Source organism: Medicago truncatula, chromosome 5 (assembly GCF_003473485.1).
Source record: "Medicago truncatula cultivar Jemalong A17 chromosome 5, MtrunA17r5.0-ANR, whole genome shotgun sequence".
NCBI lineage: Eukaryota > Viridiplantae > Streptophyta > Magnoliopsida > Fabales > Fabaceae > Medicago > Medicago truncatula.
Window position 1 is genome coordinate 42483241 of NC_053046.1, and position 22734 is coordinate 42505974.

Below are 22734 nucleotides of genomic sequence, written 5' to 3' on the forward strand. Positions count from 1 at the left end.
GTGATTACATGATAAGTGTTTATTGATTATGTTATGTTGTTCATGATAATTGGATATATGATTACGTGATAACTGTTTAGCATTTATGCAAAGTTGATGAAGGAATGATTAGGATGTTAATTTATGATTCGCAATTACATTGATTAATGTTATTTTGTTATGAAATCTCACCCCTTCTGCTTGAAAATGTTGCCCTTCGTATGGGTAACTTGCAGGTGATCGTGCTTAGTGTGCAGTTGCCGTTGTGAGTGGCCTTGCCTTCACTGTGTCGTCTAGGTCGCTCTGATACGTAACGGGATGGGGTTTAATGTTATACATGCTTCATTCTCTTACGTGATTAATATGTTATTTTTATCATGATATGGATTACGATATGAATTGTTTTGTTGGGGCCTAAGTGCCAAACTGATTTATGATTTCCGAACTAATATTCCGCTGCTATGTTAAGATATTATGCGAAAGTTAAATTGTTATTTAACTGTTTTTGGATTACGTTTCTATGTGATATTCCGTTTATGGTTTTTACTCTGATAAATGTTTAAGAAATTTGTATATTGGGAAAACGGGGTGTTACACATATGAATAAAACTTTTGTGTCAATTGATACAAAGTAAATGGTTTGCAAAGTCATGAAATCCACTTATAAGTTAATAAATTTGTCTCTTTAGTGTTACCAAAAAAAAAAAAAAAAAAAAACTCATAAAGTGATTGTCTTATTTGGTTTTGAGATAATATTATGGAGAATTGTGGATTTAGCAGGTTCAGTGGGAGTAATTTTATATTTCTAGTTTAATACGTCAATTTTATTTTATTCAATCAACGATGATATATGTTTGTTATGTGAAATCAAGGAAATCTCTAACAAAAGTTAGTGATGAAAGATCCTAGGGACACCTCTTTTGTATTAGGCATTTTATTACGTAGAGATTCTTCTCAAGGTATTATTCGGATATCACAAAAGAGTTATATCAATAAAGTTGAAAATAAATTGACATTAAAGTTAATAAGTTATGGGTGACCATAATCACCGAGAGAGACTTTTCAGTCTCAAATATTGCCCATTAGGAAATTTATGAATTCAGAAATTTAAGTATTTTCTATGCTTTGCCAATAAGATTTTTATGTATGATTTTATTATACACATTTAGAAATAACATATATAATAAGATTGTTTGGCAGATATTTGAGCAATTCAAAGTTTGAATTGTTGAAAAGGCAACCATAAGAATTATTAAAGAGAACAAGAGAGCTTATGCTCACGGAAGAGATCTGACAATTTGGAGATCATTTATGTGTCAGACTTTGGCTTTTGGATGTAAGTAGATAATACACATCCTAACTCAAGAAATAACTGTAAGTATTTATGTCACTTGGTTGCATATTGTTAAAGGTATTGAAAGACCGCTCAAGTTATATAGTGACATAATTCAGTCGTATAGTTGTTTAACAACAAATTTCTAAAAATTCATTACCTTATAAATTATTGTTGTTAAATGATAGAACATGCAGAGACAAACTTTATGCTAGCTGATCCACTAATCAAAGACATGACACATAAGGTCTTTCATATGGTTGTTGTCATTAAGGATGTCTTGGATTAGTGGGAGTCTCTTAGTTTATGTTCTATACTTTTAATTTTTGGAATTGATACAGACTTTATGTTATGATTTTCTGCAGAAATAAAGTTCATGAGGTTATTTTTTGTTATAACCATTTCTGTATCATTTTGTGCAAATTGAATTTGCAAACTTCAGTTCGATCTCACTAAAGTTTTAAGTTGGATCAGTTGGAAATAGACATGATTTAGAGATCACATTGCATGAAATTTCCATGCCACTCATCCATATCGATCTATGTCATCAAGTGCATTGATATGGTGGTCGTCGGGGTTCCGTCACGTTATATGTCAGTGACGACAGCCGCGGTGGTCCCATTATTAATGTACGAGGTGGACCAGATTGTAAAGTTGAAATCTAAAGATAAATAGCATTCAGACGCGCGCCTAAAGAATTATGATATAATTATTAAGATATGTAGCCCAAGTGGGAGATTGTTGGAATATTTTATATTTTATTATATTACAATATCATTATGTGGGCAAATATCGTAATAATAATTATATTAGCTATTTATCAATTGTGAGCCTTAGTTGATTAGTGATCAAATTAAGTAATAAGGCTATTAGATTTCTAATTGGATAATTAATTAAATATTTAATTAATTGATATGGACTCAATGAGTGGATGTCCGGATGACCCATTAACAGAATAATGGGAAACCCTAATGGTCATCCAATATAAAAGAGGCTATGGTCCCCAATACACCGTACACGACAATACTCTCTCTTCTCCCCATCTGAAGAGAACTACTTGAGGCATAAAGGTACCGGTTGAGGAAGAACCAAATCAGCCGCCGCTAACTCTATTGTGTGTTTCAGATCACCTCCTCTCCTTGGTTATCGTTGTTGATGAGAGGGTTGCCTTGAAAGCCAGGTATTCCTAATACCCTAATTCTTTATATCCTTGATAAATCAAACATGTCGTAGATCCGATCATAATTATGTTCAATGTTTTGTTTGCTTCTGCTATTGATTCATAATTGTTGAACATGTATTATGAAATCTCTTTATATTAAGACCCAAATTTCCAACATTATGGTCCCAGGTGGCTGAGATGTACATCTCAGGCAAAGACAAACTGGGATATATTGACGGAACCTTCCCTCAACCGTCAGCAACTGATCCGACATTTTGTAAATTGCGGACTGAGAATGCCATAGTGAAAGGATGGCTGATAAACTCAATGGATCCTTCGCTGGTGGGAAATTTCATTCGCTTCCCAACAGCCAAAGGAGTTTGGGATTCCATTGCTACAACATATTTTGATGGATTTGATACTTCACAGGTTTACGACCTTCGACGTAAGGTAACTCGGATGCGGCAGAATGAAGGATCGATTGAAAAATATTATAATGATCTACAAGGGCTGTGGCGTGAGATAGACTTTCGACGACCTAACCCCATGGAGTGCCCAAAAGACATACAAAAATTCAATTCTCTATTACAGGAGGAAAGAGTTTATATTTTTTTGGATGGGTTGAATGACCGACTAGATAACATTCGGAGTGACATCCTTCAACTGAAACCATTTCCCACAATCGAGCAGGCTTATGCACATGTTCGAAGGGAGGACACCCGTCAGACTGTGATGACATCTGGGGTAGAGAACATAACAAGCGGTGCTGTTATGGCCACAAAAGGTTCAAAGTTTGGCCAATTACCAACACTGGTGGCTGGAAAAAACAACTTTTTCTCAAAGTCGAAGGGTTCGTCTGATGGAGGAAAGTGAACTCATTGTGGAAATGTCAGACACACTCGTGATACATGTTTCAAGTTACATGGGTATCCAGAATGGTGGCATGAGCTGCAAGCCAAGAAGAAAAAAGACAACACAACACTTGAGGAAGGCACTGGTAAAGCTGCTGTAGTTACTGCCGAGTCTCAACTCTCACTTGTTCCCATGGCCAATCCCTCCACTTCAATAACACCAGGTAATTGTGGCCAAGCTCTCTGTAGTTCTAATTCTCTGGATGCAAATACATGGATTATCGACTCTGGGGCAACAAACCATATGACCTTTGACCCGAGCGATTTCTCTCATTCTACTCCACCACGTAGAACTTGCATTTCTAATGCAAATGGAGTTGCATACCCAGTCACCAGCGCTGGAACTGTGTCATTATCATCATCACTCTCTTTATCTCACACCCTCCTTGTTCCTACATTGTCTAATAAGTTAATGTCTGTGAGTCAAATAACTGATGAACTCAATCGTGTGGTATTGATGTACTCTACATTTTGTCTTCTTCAGGATGTACTCAGCAAGAAGATTATTGGGCGTGGTACTAAGAGAGGGGGACTATACTACCTTGATGACATTAGTAAAGGAGCAGCTTATCATGTGCACCATCAGTTCAATAGCAAAGAACGAGAAATATGGTTATGGCATCACCGTTTGGGACATCCATCTTTCGGCTATTTGAGACACTTGTTTCCGAATTTATTTTTACATTTGCAGAATGTTGAATTTAAATGTGATACTTGTATTTTGGCTAAAAGCCATAGAACCTCCTATCAAACAAGTTTAAATAAAAGCAGTGTTCCTTTTTCTCTAATACATTCTGATGTGTGGGGACCATCCCCTAATACTACTTGTTATACCCTGATTTTGGACCTAAAAATACTCGTTAAAATTTCTTTTTTACCATTGATGTTTGTCAATTCTCTGTTATTTTTCTCTGAATCTTTACTCTCTTTTTTTAAAACATATTTTACTGCCTCTGTCTGTCTTTTCTTGCATTACAAGTCATTTAAGAACTCTCTGAAGTGTCGCATTACTTTTCTTGCATTTTATTTCAAAAAAATCATACAAAAGGGTATTTTGGTCATTTCCTGCAGTGGAACCCATTTTAGTCCATGTGTTTGCCTCTGAGTCTTTTCAACGTGTATGTACAAATCACTGTTGAGTCTTTGTTTAAAAAGTCATTTCAAAAATTGCATCTGAGTCAATTCGAGTCAGTTTAGTCCCTAGGGGCATTTTGGTCTTTTCCTGTCAAAATTTTGACAGGGAGGTATTTTGAAATACCTCATGTCAGTTTTTGGTTCGTTTTAGTCCTTTTGTTGATTTTATTTTAGGTTTCACTTTACGTTTTGTCAGGTTACCAATTTTATTCCAATTTTATTTTTTTTTATTTTTTTATTCTGCATTTTGGTCCTCCAAGAAGTCCAAAATTGCTTTTCAGTCCAGAACTTTTTTTTATTTTTTTATTTTTACATTTCAGTCCTTTTTGGTTAATTGCAGTTTAGTCCTTAAGTTTTTGTTTTTGCAGAAAGGTCCTAAATCCATTTCAAGTCCAAGGCCGTGCCATCTTCATACAAATCCAGATGTCACCGCCTCATTGGTCCAAGATCACACATGTCAGCTATAAAAGGTGTACAGTGCCACACGGATCCAGGGATCACGAGACACATCAACAAACAGAAATCCAATTCTCTCTCTCCATTCAGTTAGATCAAAAACAGAAAAATCATCAAAATTCATTGGATTTTCCATTGATTCTCAGAGGTTCCTAAGGAATCATCATCGTCGAATCATCTTCTTCGCAATTCAAGGTACGAATTCGCTGCAGAAGCAGCAAACTCCAGCACCGATCACGAAGAAGAATCAGTGAGAAGGAAGCAGAGAAAGAAGATGAAGTTTCCGGCCAAAATCACGAAGAATCAGTGAGAAAGAAGAACATCGATTTATTTTCGGTTCAAAGCAGCAAAAATCAACAGAAACACATTCGAAGTTTTCCGAAGAAATCTTCATCAAAATCTCCAATTGAAATCACAGGTAAACACATAACTTCAACATCATTTTCAGAAAGTATCAATAAATATGGATCAGTGAAGTAAAAAGATTGAATCCAGAAACTTGAAACCATATAAAGATTTCAAAACCGTAAAAAGCAAAATCTAGATCTATAAAGATCTAGACCTCACCTGAAAAAATCATCACCAGAAACGTGTTTAGGAGAAGAAGACGAACAAACTGATATAAAAATCATAAGTTTCTGAAAAGTTTCATGCCGGAACCCTAGATCTTCACCGGAGAAGATGAAGTTTCCGGCGGACCTATGAAGGTTCCGGCCAGTTCTTCATCCTCTCCGGCGTGCCATGCTAGAATCAGAGAGAAGAGAGAAGAGAGAGAAGCTCTGAGTGTAGAGAGAGAAAGAAGAGTGTAAAATGAAAAAACCGGCGCTAGTTTGTTTTTATAGGCAACTGAACCGGACCGGTTCAAGACCGGTCCAATCCCTTCAATCCTGAGCGTTGGATCTAGGGTTTCCCTCCCTGGATCAATCCAACGCTCCTTGTGAATCCGGATCCTTTGGTTTTGGGCTTGGGCTTTGTTCTTTGTTTTTTTTTCTGCGTTTTTGCTTTTTCTTGCTATTTGCACCGTTTTTTCTTGCTATTTGAACCAGTACTTTGATCAAAAATTTTGATAAAATTTCTAAAGAATTCATGCTTGCTTTTTGATGTTTTCTTGATGTTTTTATGACATTTCTGCATATTGAGGTTGATAAAATCTTGTACGATTGATTCATAGCATTTTAATTCTTTTTGGATTATTTCTTATGAATTTTTCGTCATATCTTTGTCCTTGATTTGTGGATATGTGATAAAAGCCTTTTGATGTGTTGATACGAGATAGTTATGCCTATAATCACATGTTGATCTTGCTGTTTTGGATTGATTCATGAAACCTTGTTTTTGTGAGCAATATATGTGTATTTTGGGAAATGACATGCTAAGCTTTTTTAAAAAAGGGGTTTGGTATGAAATCACGCATGAATGCTTCCAATAATTCCATGTTATAGCTTGAGGTAAAGAAAACCATTTCAAAATTTACCATGGCATGAGAATTAGAGGCCACAAATGCTTTAAGTTTCATACCAAAATTTCTTAGGGTTTGTTATCATTTTATTACTATCTTTGTGTTATTTTATATACTTTTGTCTCTTGTTACTTTTTATGCTTTCTTTCACTAACAAGTCTATCTCCATATTTCATACATCTCATTAAGCATTGCATTCCTATTTCAATTTTACATAGTTTAGTCTTTTTGTATTCTTTTAGTTTCATTTGGGAAATGTAATATTTAGGTAGGTTTTATTTCTTTTAAATTTCTTACAAAGACCATAGAATGTAATTAGGACAATGTAAAGGACTATGGACATTATAAGGGATGTACACCGACACAAGCACCGACACGCACACACGTTGCATGATTACCGCTTAGATGTATGCTTAGGTTTTACAACGCTTAGAAAAAAAATCATTTTTCAAAAATATGAATAACCTCATTTGAAAACTTTTTTTCTAAAATAGGAGTCAAAACTCCTCATTTCCCTTTTGTTTTCTTAAGAAAAAATCCCAATGAATTTTAATCATACTTAGACTTTATTTTACAAAATAACTACTTCCACCTCACATTTTCCAAATCTCATGCCCTTGAGGCCTCTCATCTCCATTTTTCAAAATTCCTTTTTCAAACTTAAAATCAACCAACAAAAACAAAAACAATTTTCGAGAACGAACTACGATTGGTTTTGATCCCTTAAAAGGGTACGTAGGCAATGAGTCAAAACTCCTCCAAGCCAAATAAAAATAAGATCTCAATCATCTTCTCTCCCCCATTCTTCACTCAAATAAAACTTCTTTTCTTTCAATAAGTAGACAATAAAAATAAAGCGTAGAAATAAGCTTAGGAGAACGGTTCTTATGGAGTACCATAATCGCTCTGGGTGCCTAACACCTTCCCGTAGCGAAAACGACCCCCGAACTTAGAATCTAAGGGTTTTTTTCTCAATTTTGCCCTTCCCAAGAAAAAATAGAGAATATCAAAGATTGAAAGGTTCAAGCCTAATTAATGACTTGACACCCGAAAATCGCGATAACACTACTGTATCCGGTTATCGTTGGTTTGTAATATTTATCGATGATTGCACTCGAATGACATGGCTTTACCCAATGAAAACTAAAGACGAAGTGTTTCAAATATTTCAGAATTTTCGTGCCATGGTTCAAAACCAATTTTCTGCCAAGATTCATGTTCTTCGATCAGACAATGGAGGGGAGTTCGTTAATCATCGTTTCAAAGCATACTTCCAACAACATGGTCTTTTTCATGAGACCTCATGCTCTCAAACCCCACAGCAGAACGGGGTTTCCGAACGGAAAAATCGTAGTATCTTAGAGATAGCACGTGCTCTTCTTCTAGGAACCAATGTTCCAACTCGCCATTGGGATGACGCTGTGACTACAACTGTGTACCTTCTCAACCGCATGCCCTCAAAGATCTTGCATTTTAAAACTCCTCTAGAAATGTTATCTTCTCATGTAGAGTTACCCACTATATTGATGCTTGATCCTCGGATTTTTGGGTGTGTGGTTTTTGTTCATCTTCACAAAAACCAACGCACCAAACTTGACCCATGTGCTGTTAAGTGTTTGTTTCTTGGCTATGGAGTACATAAAAAGGGCTACAAATGCTTTGACCCCACCACCAATAAAACTTATATCACAATGGATGTAACTTTTCTAGAGTCTGAACCTTTTTTTTCTCCTAGAGTATCCCATTCAGCCCTTAAGGGGGAGTCCATAAATAAAGAGCTGAATTGGTACATGGCAGCTCCACCAACTGTCGAAAAGGAACAAAGTGGAGAGCATGAATCTATAGGTGAAGGAGTAATACATGGTGAACTTTCAGAAATGCTAAATTTAAGCATAACTGATGTTGAGAATGAAAAGGATCATTCTAGTGAAAAAGCTTCTACTAGCGAAGTGGTTCCCGTTAATGAAGAGTATATCGATCAAGGAACTCAAGAGTCCCCATTCTCCACAATACCCGACCCTCTCACCGAGAATAATCATGAGGTAAGCTCTCCTATTATCTCATTATCTACTAATGCTCCTATGAGATATGAGTTGCCTTCAAGGAACAATCGAGGAAAGCCACCCAATAGATACTCCCCTGATGTAGAAGAAAGGCGGTCAAAATACCCCATCACAAATTATGTTGCTACTCAACATTTATCACAACCTATTCAGTCCTTCACAAAGACATTGTTCTCCAGTCATATTCCAAATAATGTGGAGGAAGCCTTGGATGATCCTAAGTGGGCACAAGCGATACAAGAGGAAATGGAGGCTCTACAAAAAAATAATACATGGAGGCTAATACCACTTCCTGAAGGGAAGAAGACAGTGGGGTGCAAATGGGTGTTCTCGATTAAATACAAGGTTGACGGGTCCATTGATCGGTACAAAGCAAGGCTAGTGGCCAAAGGGTTCACACAAACATATGGTATAGATTATACCGAGACTTTTTCACCTGTTGCCAAACTAAATACTGTTAGAGTTTTATTATCTCTCGCAGCAAATTTAGATTGGCCACTACTACAGCTTGACGTGAAAAATGTGTTTCTTCATGGCGATCTTGAAGAAGATGTTTATATGAATATCCCACCGGGATATATGTATCCTTCTGGTACCGGGGTAGTATGCAAGTTAGAGCGAGCATTGTATGGACTGAAACAATCACCTCGGGCATGGTTTGGAAGATTTAGTACAGCTATGAGAAGGTATGGATATATCCAAAGCAATGCAGATCATACTCTATTCTTAAAGCATAAACATGGAATGGTGACGGCTCTAATTGTTTACGTATATGACATGATTATTACAGGAGATGACAGTGAAGAAATCTCAATACTACAAGAAAAATTAGCAGCTGAATTTGAGATGAAGAATTTGGGTGGACTGAAGTATTTTTTGGGAATAGAAGTTGCAAGGTCAAAAAGGGGAATTTTCTTGTCTCAAAGAAAGTATGTGTTGGATCTATTGTCTGAAGTGGGGATGTTGGATTGTAAACCAGTAGATACTCCCATAGCCCAAAATCACAAACTCACTGAATACACAGACCAAGTGCCCGCAGATAAAATAAGGTATAAAAAATTGGTGGGGAAGCTTATTTATCTGTCACATACTCGCCCCGATATTGCCTATGCCGTAAGTGTGGTGAGTCAGTTTATGCATAATCCAAGTGATGAACATATGGGTGCAGTAAACCGAATACTTTGCTATTTAAAATCCTCACCGGGAAAAGGGTTGATGTTTTCTAAGAATAATCACTTGAATGTTGAAGGGTACACCGACTCAGATTGGGCAGGGAATGTTCTAGATAGAAAATCAACATCAGGCTATTTCACATTTGTGGGAGGGAATCTAGTTACTTGGAGAAGTAAGAAGCAAAAGGTAGTGGCGTTGTCTAGCGCTGAAGCTGAGTTCAGGGGCATGGCAAAAGGACTTTGTGAACTACTATGGCTCAGAAGGTTACTCATAGAGATTGGCTTTGGTCCTAGCACTGAGATGAACTTGTTTTGTGACAACAAAGCAGCAATTGATATCTCACAAAATCCTATCCAGCATGATCGAACGAAACATATGGAGATAGATCGGCATTTCATCAAGCAGAATCTTGAAGAGAAGATTATTCGGTTTCCTTTTGTCAAGTCGGAAGACCAGTTGGCGGATATTCTTACAAAAGCAGTTTTTGGTAAGAACTTCCATGACTCCCTTGACAAGTTGGGAATTGAAGATATTTACGCACCAACTTGAGGGAGAGTGTTGGCGTGAGTCACTAGAATCACCAATATTAAATGTAATTATTAGCTGAGTCATTAGAATCACTAGTATTTATTATAATTAGTTGTATAATCCCTGATTTCTAGTTGTATAGGTTGACACGTCCTGAAATTCCTCCTGTAATATCTATATACTCGGCAAGTTACACAGAGAAAAATAATGAATGAAAAACCTTCTGTTTGACATGTTACTCCCAAGAGAAAGTAGGGAGAGTTGCCAAATCAATGAGTATGATATTCCAGCTAAGACTAGGGTTATTGTCAATGCTTGGGCGATTGGAAGAGATCCAAAGTATTGGGTTGAAGCTGAGAGTTTTAAACCCGAGAGGTTTGTTAATAGCTCAATTGATTTCAAAGGCACAGACTTTGAATACATACCATTTGGTGCTGGAAGGAGGATGTGTCCGGGCATTGCATTTGCCTTATCAAATGTTGAACTTCCTCTTGCTGAATTACTTTATAACTTTGATTGGAAGCTTCCCAACGGAATGAGCCATCAAGAACTTGATATGACCGAGTCATTTGGGCTTAGTGTAGGAAGAAAACACGACCTATGTTTGATTCCTATTAATCATCATCCGTAATATTTGTATTATATAAGCCAACAATTTCACAAAGTGTGTAATTTTCTTATGCTACTTTCAGCAAGGCGCATGAGATGTCGTTTACATGAATAATGTACCTTAAAAATAGAGAAACTGTCAAGATATACAAAATCAACATATGCTAAAGCCTTTGGATCATTTTGCAGGCTTACTTCAGTAGTTCTAATTTGCAGGATTAAGATATATTTTTCTCTATTGGTTTTCTATGTAAGATTAGGTAAAGATGCAAGTTAGATGTATTTTAAATTCTCACTATAAGTTTACAATTGGTGTATACTCTAAATTTATTCTGAATTTATTTACATGGCTGTGTACTTAAACTTACATTTTTGCAACTGTGTATAGTTTACACATTGTTTTTTTTAGGGGTCAAATTAAAGGATTAGAAAACTAGGTGGATGAACTTTGATTTGAATGAGCTCATTTGTTCGCTCGATCGATTGACTTGTGTGTGCATGGCTAACTTGGTTCTTAGCATATGTAATATAGTTTGGGAAATAAAGTAGGTGAATACTCTTATATCCATGTAGTTTGATTCGGTATGTACTCTCATTCATTCATTCAATATTATGTCATCTTTTTATATTAAGTTATTTTAAAATAAATTTAAATTTTAAATGAATTTCGCCTACATGCTACTGATAGATTTTTTAGCAAGTGCACTAAATACTATCGAAGTAGTAAAAATATCGTTCCCACGAGGACTGTGTTAATCTCAATTTAGCAATAAGGTAAATATTTAGGATGTGAAAATTTCTTTTAGTGCGTGAGGCAGTAGGTTGGTTTGCATAAAATTAAATAAACAGAAAATAAAGATAATTTTGGAAAAGATAAAGAGAGAGATAAGATCGGGTCTTTCGAATCATCTATGTTCCCCTAATTGGTATACTGCACCTATTTTTATGAATGATTTTCTAGTTCCACGATAGTTAACAAAATAGTCCTAATCAATCCCTTGAGTTAGGACCCTCTTTTCAAACTACAGCCCCTAATTCCTTAGGTGGTCTAATAATCTTTGAAGGTTTAAGCATGTTAACCTAATATCACTAACAAACGATTATCCATACCTAGACTAACCCTGTTTATTAGAACAATTCAATTCTGTCTAAGTAGAAAGCTATGGTCAGTAGTCATTCATTCTTATTAAATCATGTTTATATTTGATCAGGATATAAAAAGCATTAAGAACAATTGAATTGAATAAAAATTAGATTGTCATTCACAATAAATAGAGTTTCACAGCAACATGGTTCAATTAGGGTTACAAAGAATCATCTCAGACCTAATCTCTAAGAGATTTAGCTACTCATAATTGAGTTTACAAATAGCATAATCAATAGTGGAATCAAAACATACATGAACTGATAGAAGGTTGAAGAAATCGCCCTCCTAGTCATCTTTAGGTCTCAAAATCGCACTTTGCTCTCTCCAAATCGTAACCCTTGTCTTTGGAATAGACTTCAGCTTAAATAGGCACATAATTCCGCCTAAAATCGTGCCACGATTTAAGTAAATCGTGGCACGATTCTCCTTGAATCGCAAATCACTGAATTAGGGTTTCCTCAGATCGTGCCACGATTATGCCATCGTGACACGATTTCTTCAATGTCGAAGCTTGATTTTGGTCTTCTAAAATCGTGTCACGTTTTTACCAAATCGTGACACGATTCTCTTCTTTGTATTTTCTTTAGTTTTCTACTCTTTTGCTGCATAAGTTGCCTTGTGAGCTCCAATTTGTGATCAAAATACATATAAAAAGACTCTAAAAATAGCGAATGACTGACTGTCATCAGCTACCAACATTCAATCAAACTCCAAATTAATCAAGAACTTACCAATATGTTATGTTCGATCATGAAATACTAAAATCTTGTCATTTGTTCATTTAATCGCCAATGTTTGCTTCATGGTTTAACTTGAAGAAACACAATGAGTATGGTTGATCCGTCAAGGCTCGAGATCTACGGTCAATGCAAGGTGGTAATGACTTTGAGTTGGCGACATTCGGTCTGTGACTTCCTTCTTCTCCAGAGGGGTGATGTACAGACAAACACTTCGACGATCAAATAAAAATGCGTCTAATTTGCGAAGTCTTTATCAAACAATTTTTTAAAAGAGTTTTTCGAAATAAGATTTTAACACAATTCAAACTTCAGAACTTATGAAAAAACGAATAAGAGCGATGTACATAAAGTTTAAAAACCCCAGTTGACTAATTTTGTTTGGCTCACCCTCGATTGGTGAGTGTTTTAGGGTCCGTTTGGTTCGAGAGTTTTGGAGGGGAGGGGAGGAGAGATTTTTAATTTGATGTGATTGGTTCAATTTTTAGAAGGGGAGGGGAGGGAAGGGAAGGGGAGCAAATCTCTTTAAAATTTTATTGCATTGCAATAATTATACTTAAATTAATTTCAAATCTCAATATTAACCTTGTAACAACAATCTTATTATTATTAGGTTATCTTATTCTTGTAACAATTTTTATTATTATTTTGTTATATTTTTCTTGTAACAACTTTTATTATTATATTATCTATCTCTCTTATTTGTTATATGTACAAACCATTCCTACTAATACTTTGTTGCTGTCAACGACCGTATTATTATTATTATCTTGTTTTAATTCAGCTTATTATTAAATTTTTTTTCACTGTTAATTAATTCACCTATTCATGTCTTGTTGTGCAAAATATATGAGCCGGTTTGAGATAAAGTAAGCAGCTTAGATGTGTGCTTGTCTTCCATCGATCTCTGAAATCATAAAAACAAGTGGTTTCTTTTATTTAATTAAGTTTAAGGGTAAAATGGTAAAATAATTTTAAAATACCTCCCCCTCCCCTTGCGAACCAAACACGTTTTTAATTAAAATATCTCCCCTCCCCTTCTAATTCTCGAATCAAACGGATGGTTATAAAATGTCTAAGATTAATATTTATAAAAACTAGGGTTTCTCATCAACCAATCCTTAAAAAAGAAACATTAAAACAACAATTAAAATATAAATATTTTTTCCGATAAATACAACTTATATGGTAAAAATTATTTACAAAAACATTTGATCTGATGCCTTCAAAAAAAAAAAAAACATTTGATCGATGAGATGCAGATCCAAACTCTTAATTCTAGACTTCTTTGAACTTAATGCGTGAGTGTGTGAATGTTATTGTTTTAAAACATAGCCTGAACCTATGCATTTTGAGAAGAAAAATAGAAAAAAAGACATATTTTGAACCCTCAACCACAGTTAAACTCTATAGTATCTTGGAGACGCTCTTTCAAAAGTTTAGGTGATGTTTTATTCATGAGTTGACTAATTTAATATTAAATATATTATTTTAAGATCAACCCTTCTAAAATGAGAAACTCATTTTAGAATGTAAAGTGACTAACATAAATCGTTAATTAATAAATAAAAGATATATACTATAAGCATATTATAACAAACCATGAGTTCGTTATAATAACAATCTTAGATTTTTTTCCACTTTACAAGATCCTTGGAGACGATGATGAAACGAGATAGATGATGATGATAATGAATGAATGATTTTTTTGTTTTGTTTTATGAACGCATGTATCAAGATGATTAAGATGAAGAAGAGGAGCAGGGAAGATGATGAATAAAGATAAAATAAATTAAGTATTGATGGTGCATTATATTAGATCTAAAATAGACATGCATAATCTCACGGTTGCATTTTTGAAAAATAGATCAACATAATATTAAAAAATTAATAAGGTATTTGGTGGATCATCTACACTTTTGACACACCTTAGACATTGAGGTTGAAAGTTAATGGAAAATGATTAATTAGACTCATCGAAATAACATTAAAGATCCAAAATGTAACAATTAATTAGGAGACTAAAATAACAACTATAAATAAGTTAAGAGACCAAATATACCTACAAATCGCAGAATTATGACCCACATTAAACCTGCTATATGATCAAGCGAAAGGTCTAATAATATATTTTAATCGCAATTGGTTAATACAAATACAAAATATATTACAAATGGAAGTATGAGTCAGCCTCAAATTGATGTATGTAGTAGTATCAATTTAATAAGCCAAACAACTCAATGATTGCAAACTAATTATCAATATGATTTTGATTAATTAGTTTAATGGCTAGAATTCACGTGTTAAGATGAAAAAGTCACTACAAAAAAACGCGTTAATTCTGGCGGTTTTTTACCGGCGGTCCTTATTAACCGCCACTATATCCTGTCACAATTATGTAAATAATGGCGTTTGAAACTGCCGCTATATACAATTAAATAACCGCCACTTTAAACCAAGTATATAACGGCGGACAACATGGCGGCTACGTAAAAACTGCCGCTTTAAACATTGTGGCAGGCGAAATTTCGGCAGTTCTTGAAACGGCAGAATTGTGCATAGTGGCGGCTAAAACCGCCGGAATATACATTTTTTAGCCGCCGGAAAACACGCGTTTTTTTGTAGTGAGTAGGGTTTTATTTTTTATTTTTTTTATGTACATCATATTTTTCAAATTTTATGTCATGTGGATAATTTTATAAATTTTTTAAAATATAATCAATTTTATATAAGAACAAAAAATTGTGTATTATTTAACAAAATTATCCTTCATTAACGTGATTTTTTTTTTTCATTAACTTGATAGAAAATAGAGTATGCACATTTTTTTTTTCATATAATAAAAAAAAATATTATTCTCGTAGTTGATACAAGGAAAAAAATATTATATTTTTCGTTGTATTCTGCTTTAGATCTAATTGTATCTCTTTGCTAATATTTATTAATTTTGTTTAGTATTATTATTAGTATTGAAACTGCAGATTGTCACGTAAGTCTTTTGCACAACCATCTTTCTTGGCATATCTTTTCTTACTCCAGGGTCATTTTCTTGCACAACCATTTTGAGTAGGGCGAAGGCCAAAATGGAAAAAGTTCACAAAGAGATTTATATGATATTGCAAGACATCATCGACGATCACAAAAGCATTCGCAAGGAAGATAGCAATGATGAAGATCTAGTAGATGTTCTTCTCAAGATTAAACAGGAAAATTATCACTCAGAACATCCTTTAACGGATGACAATATGAAATCAATCATCCAGGTAAGTCTACAATAATATTATTTTAGAGAGAAAAAAAATATGATTATCTTGACTAATAATAGTATTTTGGAGAGAACATCAAATAATTGACCTAACTTAATTTTGGGTGGCGTTGTATGGAAGAAAATGCATGTTGGTTTAGAGAGTAGATAATGTTAATGTTAATCCATTTGTAGGACATGTTCACTGCTGGTACCGAAACATCGTCAGAGATGGTAAAGAACCCAAAGGTAATGGAAGAAGCACAAGTTGAAGTAAGAAGAGTGTTTGATAAAAAGGGGTATATATGTGGATGAGATGGAGTTGCACCTGTTGATATACTTAAAGTTTGTCATCAAAGAAACACTGAGGTTGCATCCAGTTGCACCATTGTTAGTTCCAAGAGAAAGTAGGGAGAGATGCCAAATTAATAGGCATGAGATCCCAATTAAGACAAGAGTCGTTATTATTGCTTGGGCTATTGGAAGAGATCCAAGGTATTGGGTTGAAGCTGAGAGATTTAAACCTGAGAGGTTTGTTAATAGCACAATTGAATTCAAAGGCACGGACTTTGAATACATACCATTTGGTGCTGGAAGGAGGATGTGTCCCGGAATTGCATTTGCCCTACCAAACATTGAGCTACCTCTTGCTCAATTACTTTACCGGTTTGATTGGAAGCTTCCCAATAAAATGAAGAATGAAGAACTAGATATGGCTGAGTCATTTGGGATTACTGTAGGTAGAAAACACGACCTATATTTAATTGCTATTAATCGTCTCTGTAATATGTATTATCTAAGCAAACAAGTTCAGAAACGATGTTCCTAATAAAATTTGTAGTGGTAAACTTTACATATAGGTTTACTATATGTCGTCTAAAATTTATGTATGATATTTGTACCACAAATATAGAATATGTGTCAAGCATTGCATTTGGTTTAGCCTCTTGCTGAATTATTTTATGAATTTGATTGAAAGCTTCCCAATGGAATGAATAATGAAGAACTTGATATGACTGAGAGTCATTTGGGCATACAGTCGGAAGAAAACATGACCTATGTTCGGATCTTATTATTGATCGTCTATAATATTTGTATTGTCCCTTTCAAAATAAAATATTTGTATTGTCTAAGCAAACAAGTTCACAATGTGGTTAATTTTCTTATATACTTTTAGCAAGGTGTATGAATCGTTGTTGACATTTTTATTAAGATTCTACTTTTCACATTAGATATTCAATTTAGCTCGAAAATCCCGGAATTTCTTCAGTTAATCAATTTGTTCCAACTCCTTCATCAAATCAACATATGTTAAAGCATTTGCATCATTTTGCACGCCTATTTTAGGAAGGATAAAGATCTCTCTCTCTCCCTCCCTCCCCCACGTAGGACCACGAGAAAGATGTAATAAATTTAGAGTATACTGAATTTCATTTGTTTGTCATGTCTCACTTGGTTCTCAGCATTTGCAAACATGTCGGTAAGTATGTACGAGCATGAAACATTACAATCACGTTATTCATTGCCTATCCGAAATAAATAATCAATAAAATAGTTTTGGTATTCATTAATTTACCAAGCTTTCTTCATGTTTTAACTTCAGAACACAAGGAATGAACGATGAAAGGAATGCAGCGATTGTAGTAAATTTTAATGTTTATACTTTGTATTCTATTGGTTGGTCAATGTTTGAATTATTGTGGATTATTAGTTATTTTTTCCATTATTGGGTTTGTATGCTTCCTGCAAGTGGGAGACTATTGGAGTTGGTTTTGAATTAAACATTTTTAAAACAAGTCTCACATTGTTACGTTTCTAATCGGTTGAGATTTGTGGTAATAAAGAAACATAGTAAACTTCAACTCTTTTGTGCTGTCAATCAAAGGAGTTTAGTTTATATATATATAGTGTGGACTATTATAATTAATAGTATGTCCCATGTCAAATGTGATTTTAGTAAAAAAAATATATATGTATGTTTTGTAACAATTAATCATACTCAATTGTTTGACAGATACGAAACATAAATATATTGCTGCTCACTCTCCATATTGACATGCTCTTGGTTCTCAGAATTTGCAAACAGCTTGTTTCATGTTTTAACTTCAGGGAACACAATGAATAAACGCTGAAAGGAATGCAGCGACAAATTGTTCAAAGAGCGCTGCTATACAACACGACAAACTCAACACACGAATGCTACATAAGTTGTTGAACGACACCCAATTCACTTTATTAATAGATTTCTTTATGGTTATTGATGCTTTTGTATATAGTAGTATATTAAAAAACAATGTTAAGCAATAACTGACATACATCTTTGTGTTTATGTACCCAAATAAATAGATATGTTTTTTGTACCAAAAAAAAAAAAAAAAGATATGTTTTTTTTACCTGAAATAATTTATCCTTTAGAAATGGAAAAAAAAAAAAAAAAAAAAGATGACTAGTCCCAATTTTTTTCAAGTTATAGGATTCATTTGGCTAATAGCTTTTTATAATTTTTTTTAATATTATAAGATATATTGAGGAACATGCTAGTTTTTGTTCTTTTTTACCATTTTTGTATTTTATTTATATAAATATATCTTTCATCTATTTATCACAAACCATAGTCTTTCTTACTCACCAATACATTTCTCTCTTATGGTTCTTTCTACTTTCATTTTCTTCATCATGTCTTCTCCTTATCTTCTAGTAAATACTATTGTTTCGATCATATAAAAAACCTTTTGCAATGTATATATCTTCAAAAAAGACATTGGGAGGGTTGAAGAACCAACCCAACCATTTTTTTACTTGGCTAATGATCCTACTCGAAAGGTGACTCATATTTGTTATGCGGAGCTTTTGATCTCGTTGGCATCTGATAAATATTTTGATTATTATCATGAATATAAACTACTTGAGCCTAACATGGAAGTACAAAACATGTTTGTTAAACAAGAGTTTGAATTAGAATCACATGATTCTCCCCTTTATGTTAAATGGATGTCGGCGAAGCACTAGGACTCAGTCAAGCATTGTAGTGAATGGCTAATTTGTGTTTTGATAGCACGAATTGTTCTCTTGATTCGAAGATCGTCGTCAATGCTTTTAATGGTGATAACAATAATAATAACGAATTTGGCAACATTATTCATCATTGTAAGTAACATTTTTTTAACAACTCGAAAATTTAGTTTAACCAGAGACAATCAAATGATGTCGCTCATATATTAGCACATGTAGCCTCGTTAGAAGCTAGTTGTTAAGTTCTTACTGATTATCTTATAATTATATAAGTCAACAAAAAATTGTTGTTGCTAATTAAAAAGCTTATGTCTCTTTCAAAATCTAAACCTCGACAACCTCTTTTCCTAAGTATGCAACGTGGCTAAACAAAAGTCAAAGTTCAAACAACCCAACTCGTGTTATTTCTTTCTACAAAAAAAAGAAAAAAAGTAAATCGAAGAACAAAATCAGAACAACAACAATAACAACAAAGTTCTCCATTTCCAACACTTCCGAGATCCCACTGAACTGATCCACCACAGGTACATCCTCCCTCTTCAGTTTCCCTTTCTCTCATCTTCTGTTAATAACTATAGTAGTTTATTTTTATGTAAATTCACTATTACCCTCTAATCTTTGGTCTATTTAGTTTTTTGTTAAACTCAAAATATTAATGATGTTTTTTTTACGCTTACAAGAATAAAAAGCATGCATTAAATAAACTTTAGCCTTAATTACAATTTTAATTTCTTTATTTTTATTTTTCAGTTATTCATGGAATTGGGCGTCCCATTTTAATATCATTCATTTGTTTATCCCTCCATCAATTTTTTTTAATTAAAATTGGTGATTTGATATATTTTAAATGATGTGACATTCTCTAAAAAAAATAAATTATGTGACATATAACTTGATAACGTGCCGTGGTCAACACTCATGAAATTATATAATAACTCGTTAAAAACTTTAGTTTCAACTTTAGTATATCATTTTTTAAGTACCAAAATTTGATTGAGGAACCAAAATCTAGGAAATCAATTTCGTGAATTACTGAAAATGTAGAGGGATCAAAACTGTAATTAAATAAAAAAAAATTATCATTACTAAATAAATTATGAGTAAAAATGTCTAAACTTTATTATTTCTTACTATATGTTTTAAAATATTAAAGGACCGATTAGCAGGGGTGGTTGAGATATTATGTTTTCCAGCCCCCGTATAATAGGTTTCTAGATCCGTCCTTAGGTCCAGTAGTGATTGTCGTATACCGCAAAAGGTTTAACTGTACTAAGCCAAAAAATTTAAGAAGACTAGAATATAGTTAGTTTTATATTAACATACTTTAGTGGTTGAAAGGAATGAACTAGCTATCAGAATGATAATGAACTAGAAACTTATAGGTTCCTCATCAAATAAATCCTTAAAAAAAAAAACATTAAAAAACAACTAAAATATACCTTTTAAAAAAAACTATTCGAGCATGCATAATTTTCTTTGGTAAATATATGATAAAAGGTTGCATAAATGTTTGATATGATGAGATGGAGATTCAAACTCTTAATTCCACATTTCTCTATGCTTAATTTGTGTGTGAGTGTGAATTTTGTTGTTAAATAACATAGTTTGAACGTAGACTTTTTGGAAGAAAAGAAAACGACATATATATTTTGATCCTTCAACCACAATTAAACTATATATAGTGCCTTGGAAGTACAAGCGAAAGGTCTAATAATTTATTTTAATCGCAATTGGTTGATACAAATAATCCCAAAATATGATGATGTACCTTGAAGCCTTTTTGTTGTATCTTTTGCACATATACCATCATCTAGGCATTTCATTTTTTCCTTCAGGGTCAAGCTATCTCATGGAGCTTCACAACCATTTTTTTAATATCACCTTCATTTCCTTCTTTATCTTCCTCTTGGTGTTATTCAAAATAGTCAAAATATGGAGTTATAACACTTCCACGGTTAATTTGCCACCAGGACCATGGAAACTACCCTTCATAGGAAACTTACATCAGATTATCAGCAGATCATTGCCCCATCACCGTTTTAAATTTTTGGCAGATAAATATGGACCCTTGATGTACCTGAAATTAGGAGGGGTGCCATACGTAATAGTTAGTTCACCAGAAATTGCCAAAGAGATTATGAAAACACATGATCTCAACTTTAGTGGTAGGCCAAACCTTCTTTTGTCTACAATATGGAGTTACAATGCTACTGATGTTATATTCTCGATATATGGAGAACGGTGGAGGCAACTACGAAAGATATGTGTTATAGAACTATTAAGCGCAAAGCGTGTCCAATCATTTAGGTCTATAAGAGAAGATGAAGTGACAAATCTTGTTAAATCAATAACTGCAAGTGAAGGATCAGTTGTTAATCTCACTCAGAAGATTTTGTCAACGACATATGGGATAACAGCGCGAGCGGCTTTTGGGAAAAGGAGCAAACACCAAGAAGTGTTTAGATCAGCAATAGAGGAAGTAGCAAGTTTGTTGGGAGGCGTTTGTATTGTGGATTTGTTTCCTTCTATTAAATTGCTTCAATGCTTGAGTAGAGCGAAGACCAAAATGGAAAAACTTCACAAAGAGCTTGATATGACATTGCAAGACATCATCGACGATCACAAAAGCATTCACAAGGAAGAAAGCAATGATGAAGATCTAGTAGATGTTCTTCTCAAGATTCAACAGGAAAATTATCACTCACAACATCCTTTAACTGATGACAATATAAAATCAATCATCCAGGTTAGTCCACAACCAAAATTGTAAGCAAGTTTATTTCACAATTTTAAAACTAGTCAGATTTCCTAGAGGAAAAAAAACAAGATTATCTTGACTGTTAATAGTATTTTGGAGAGAACATCAAATTAATGACTTAATTTTTGGGTAGTGTTGTACGGAAGAAAATGCATGTTGATTTAGAGAGTAGATAGTGTTAATGTTAATCCATTTGCAGGACATGTTTGGTGCTGGTACTGAAACATCGTCAGAGGCTGTGATTTGGGCGATGTCTGCGATGGTAAAAAACTCAAATGTAATGGAACAAGCACAAGCTGAAGTAAGAAGAGTGTTTGATAAAAAGGGATATGTGGATGAGACAGAGTTGTACCAATTGATATACTTAAAGTCTGTCATCAAAGAAACATTGAGGTTGTATCCTGTTGCTCCATTGTTAGTTCCAAGAGAAAGTAGGGAGAGATGCCAAATCAATGGTTATGAGATTCCAGCCAAGACAAGGGTTGCTGTCAATGCTTGGGCTATTGGAAGAGATCCAAGGTATTGGGTTGAAGCTGAGAGTTTTAAACCTGAGAGGTTTGTTAATAGCCCAATTGATTTCAAAGGCACGGACTTCGAATTCATACCATTTGGTGCTGGAAGGAGGATGTGTCCAGGTATTGCATTTGCCTTGCCCAATGTTGAGCTGCCTCTTGCTAAGTTACTTTATCACTTTGATTGGAAGCTTCCCAATGGAATGAAGAATGAAGAATTGGATATGACTGAGTCATTTGGGATTACTGCAGGTAGAAAACACGATCTATGCTTAATTCCTATCCCTCGTCGTTTTTAATATGTATTGTCTAAGCAAACAAGTTCAGAAACGATGTTCCTAATAAAATTTGTATTGGTTATCTTTACATATAAGTTTCACCAGTGTAACATTGATGGAAAAAACATTACATTGATGAAACATGAGGATAATATTACGTCGTTCAATAACGTTTTACTCAATACATATTTTATAAAATTGACTATTGTATTGAATGTTTATATGGTATAAACCACCTC

At 34.0% G+C, this 22734-nt stretch overlaps 3 protein-coding genes across 4 annotated transcripts; all 3 read left to right on the forward strand.

The window, feature by feature from the left end:
* Positions 1–10409: 10409 nt before the first annotated feature.
* On the forward strand, positions 10410–10829 carry LOC11442301 (cytochrome P450 71D10). Its single transcript, XM_003617651.3, has one exon. The coding sequence runs from the start codon at positions 10410–10412 to the stop codon at positions 10827–10829; it is 420 nt and encodes a 139-aa protein (XP_003617699.3).
* A 4945-nt stretch (positions 10830–15774) lies between these two features.
* Positions 15775–16764, forward strand: LOC11435481 (cytochrome P450 71D10). The gene is made up of 3 exons (XM_039834769.1): positions 15775–15954; positions 16131–16184; positions 16282–16764. Exons 1-3 carry the CDS (start codon positions 15775–15777, stop codon positions 16762–16764), a joined length of 717 nt encoding a protein of 238 aa, XP_039690703.1.
* A 2573-nt stretch (positions 16765–19337) lies between these two features.
* LOC11442302 (cytochrome P450 71D10) lies at positions 19338–22625 on the forward strand. Of its 2 annotated transcripts, XM_013598962.3 has the most exons (3): positions 19338–19471; positions 20918–21693; positions 21905–22625. In XM_013598962.3, the coding sequence occupies exons 2-3, from the start codon at positions 21019–21021 to the stop codon at positions 22514–22516; spliced, it is 1287 nt and encodes a 428-aa protein (XP_013454416.1). In that variant the 5' UTR covers positions 19338–19471; positions 20918–21018; the 3' UTR covers positions 22517–22625. The 2 variants fall into 2 exon arrangements, with proteins under 2 accessions (XP_013454416.1, XP_003617701.3); XM_003617653.4 differs by lacking the exon at positions 19338–19471 and having other exon boundaries at positions 20703–21693.
* The last annotated feature ends 109 nt before the right edge of the window (positions 22626–22734 follow it).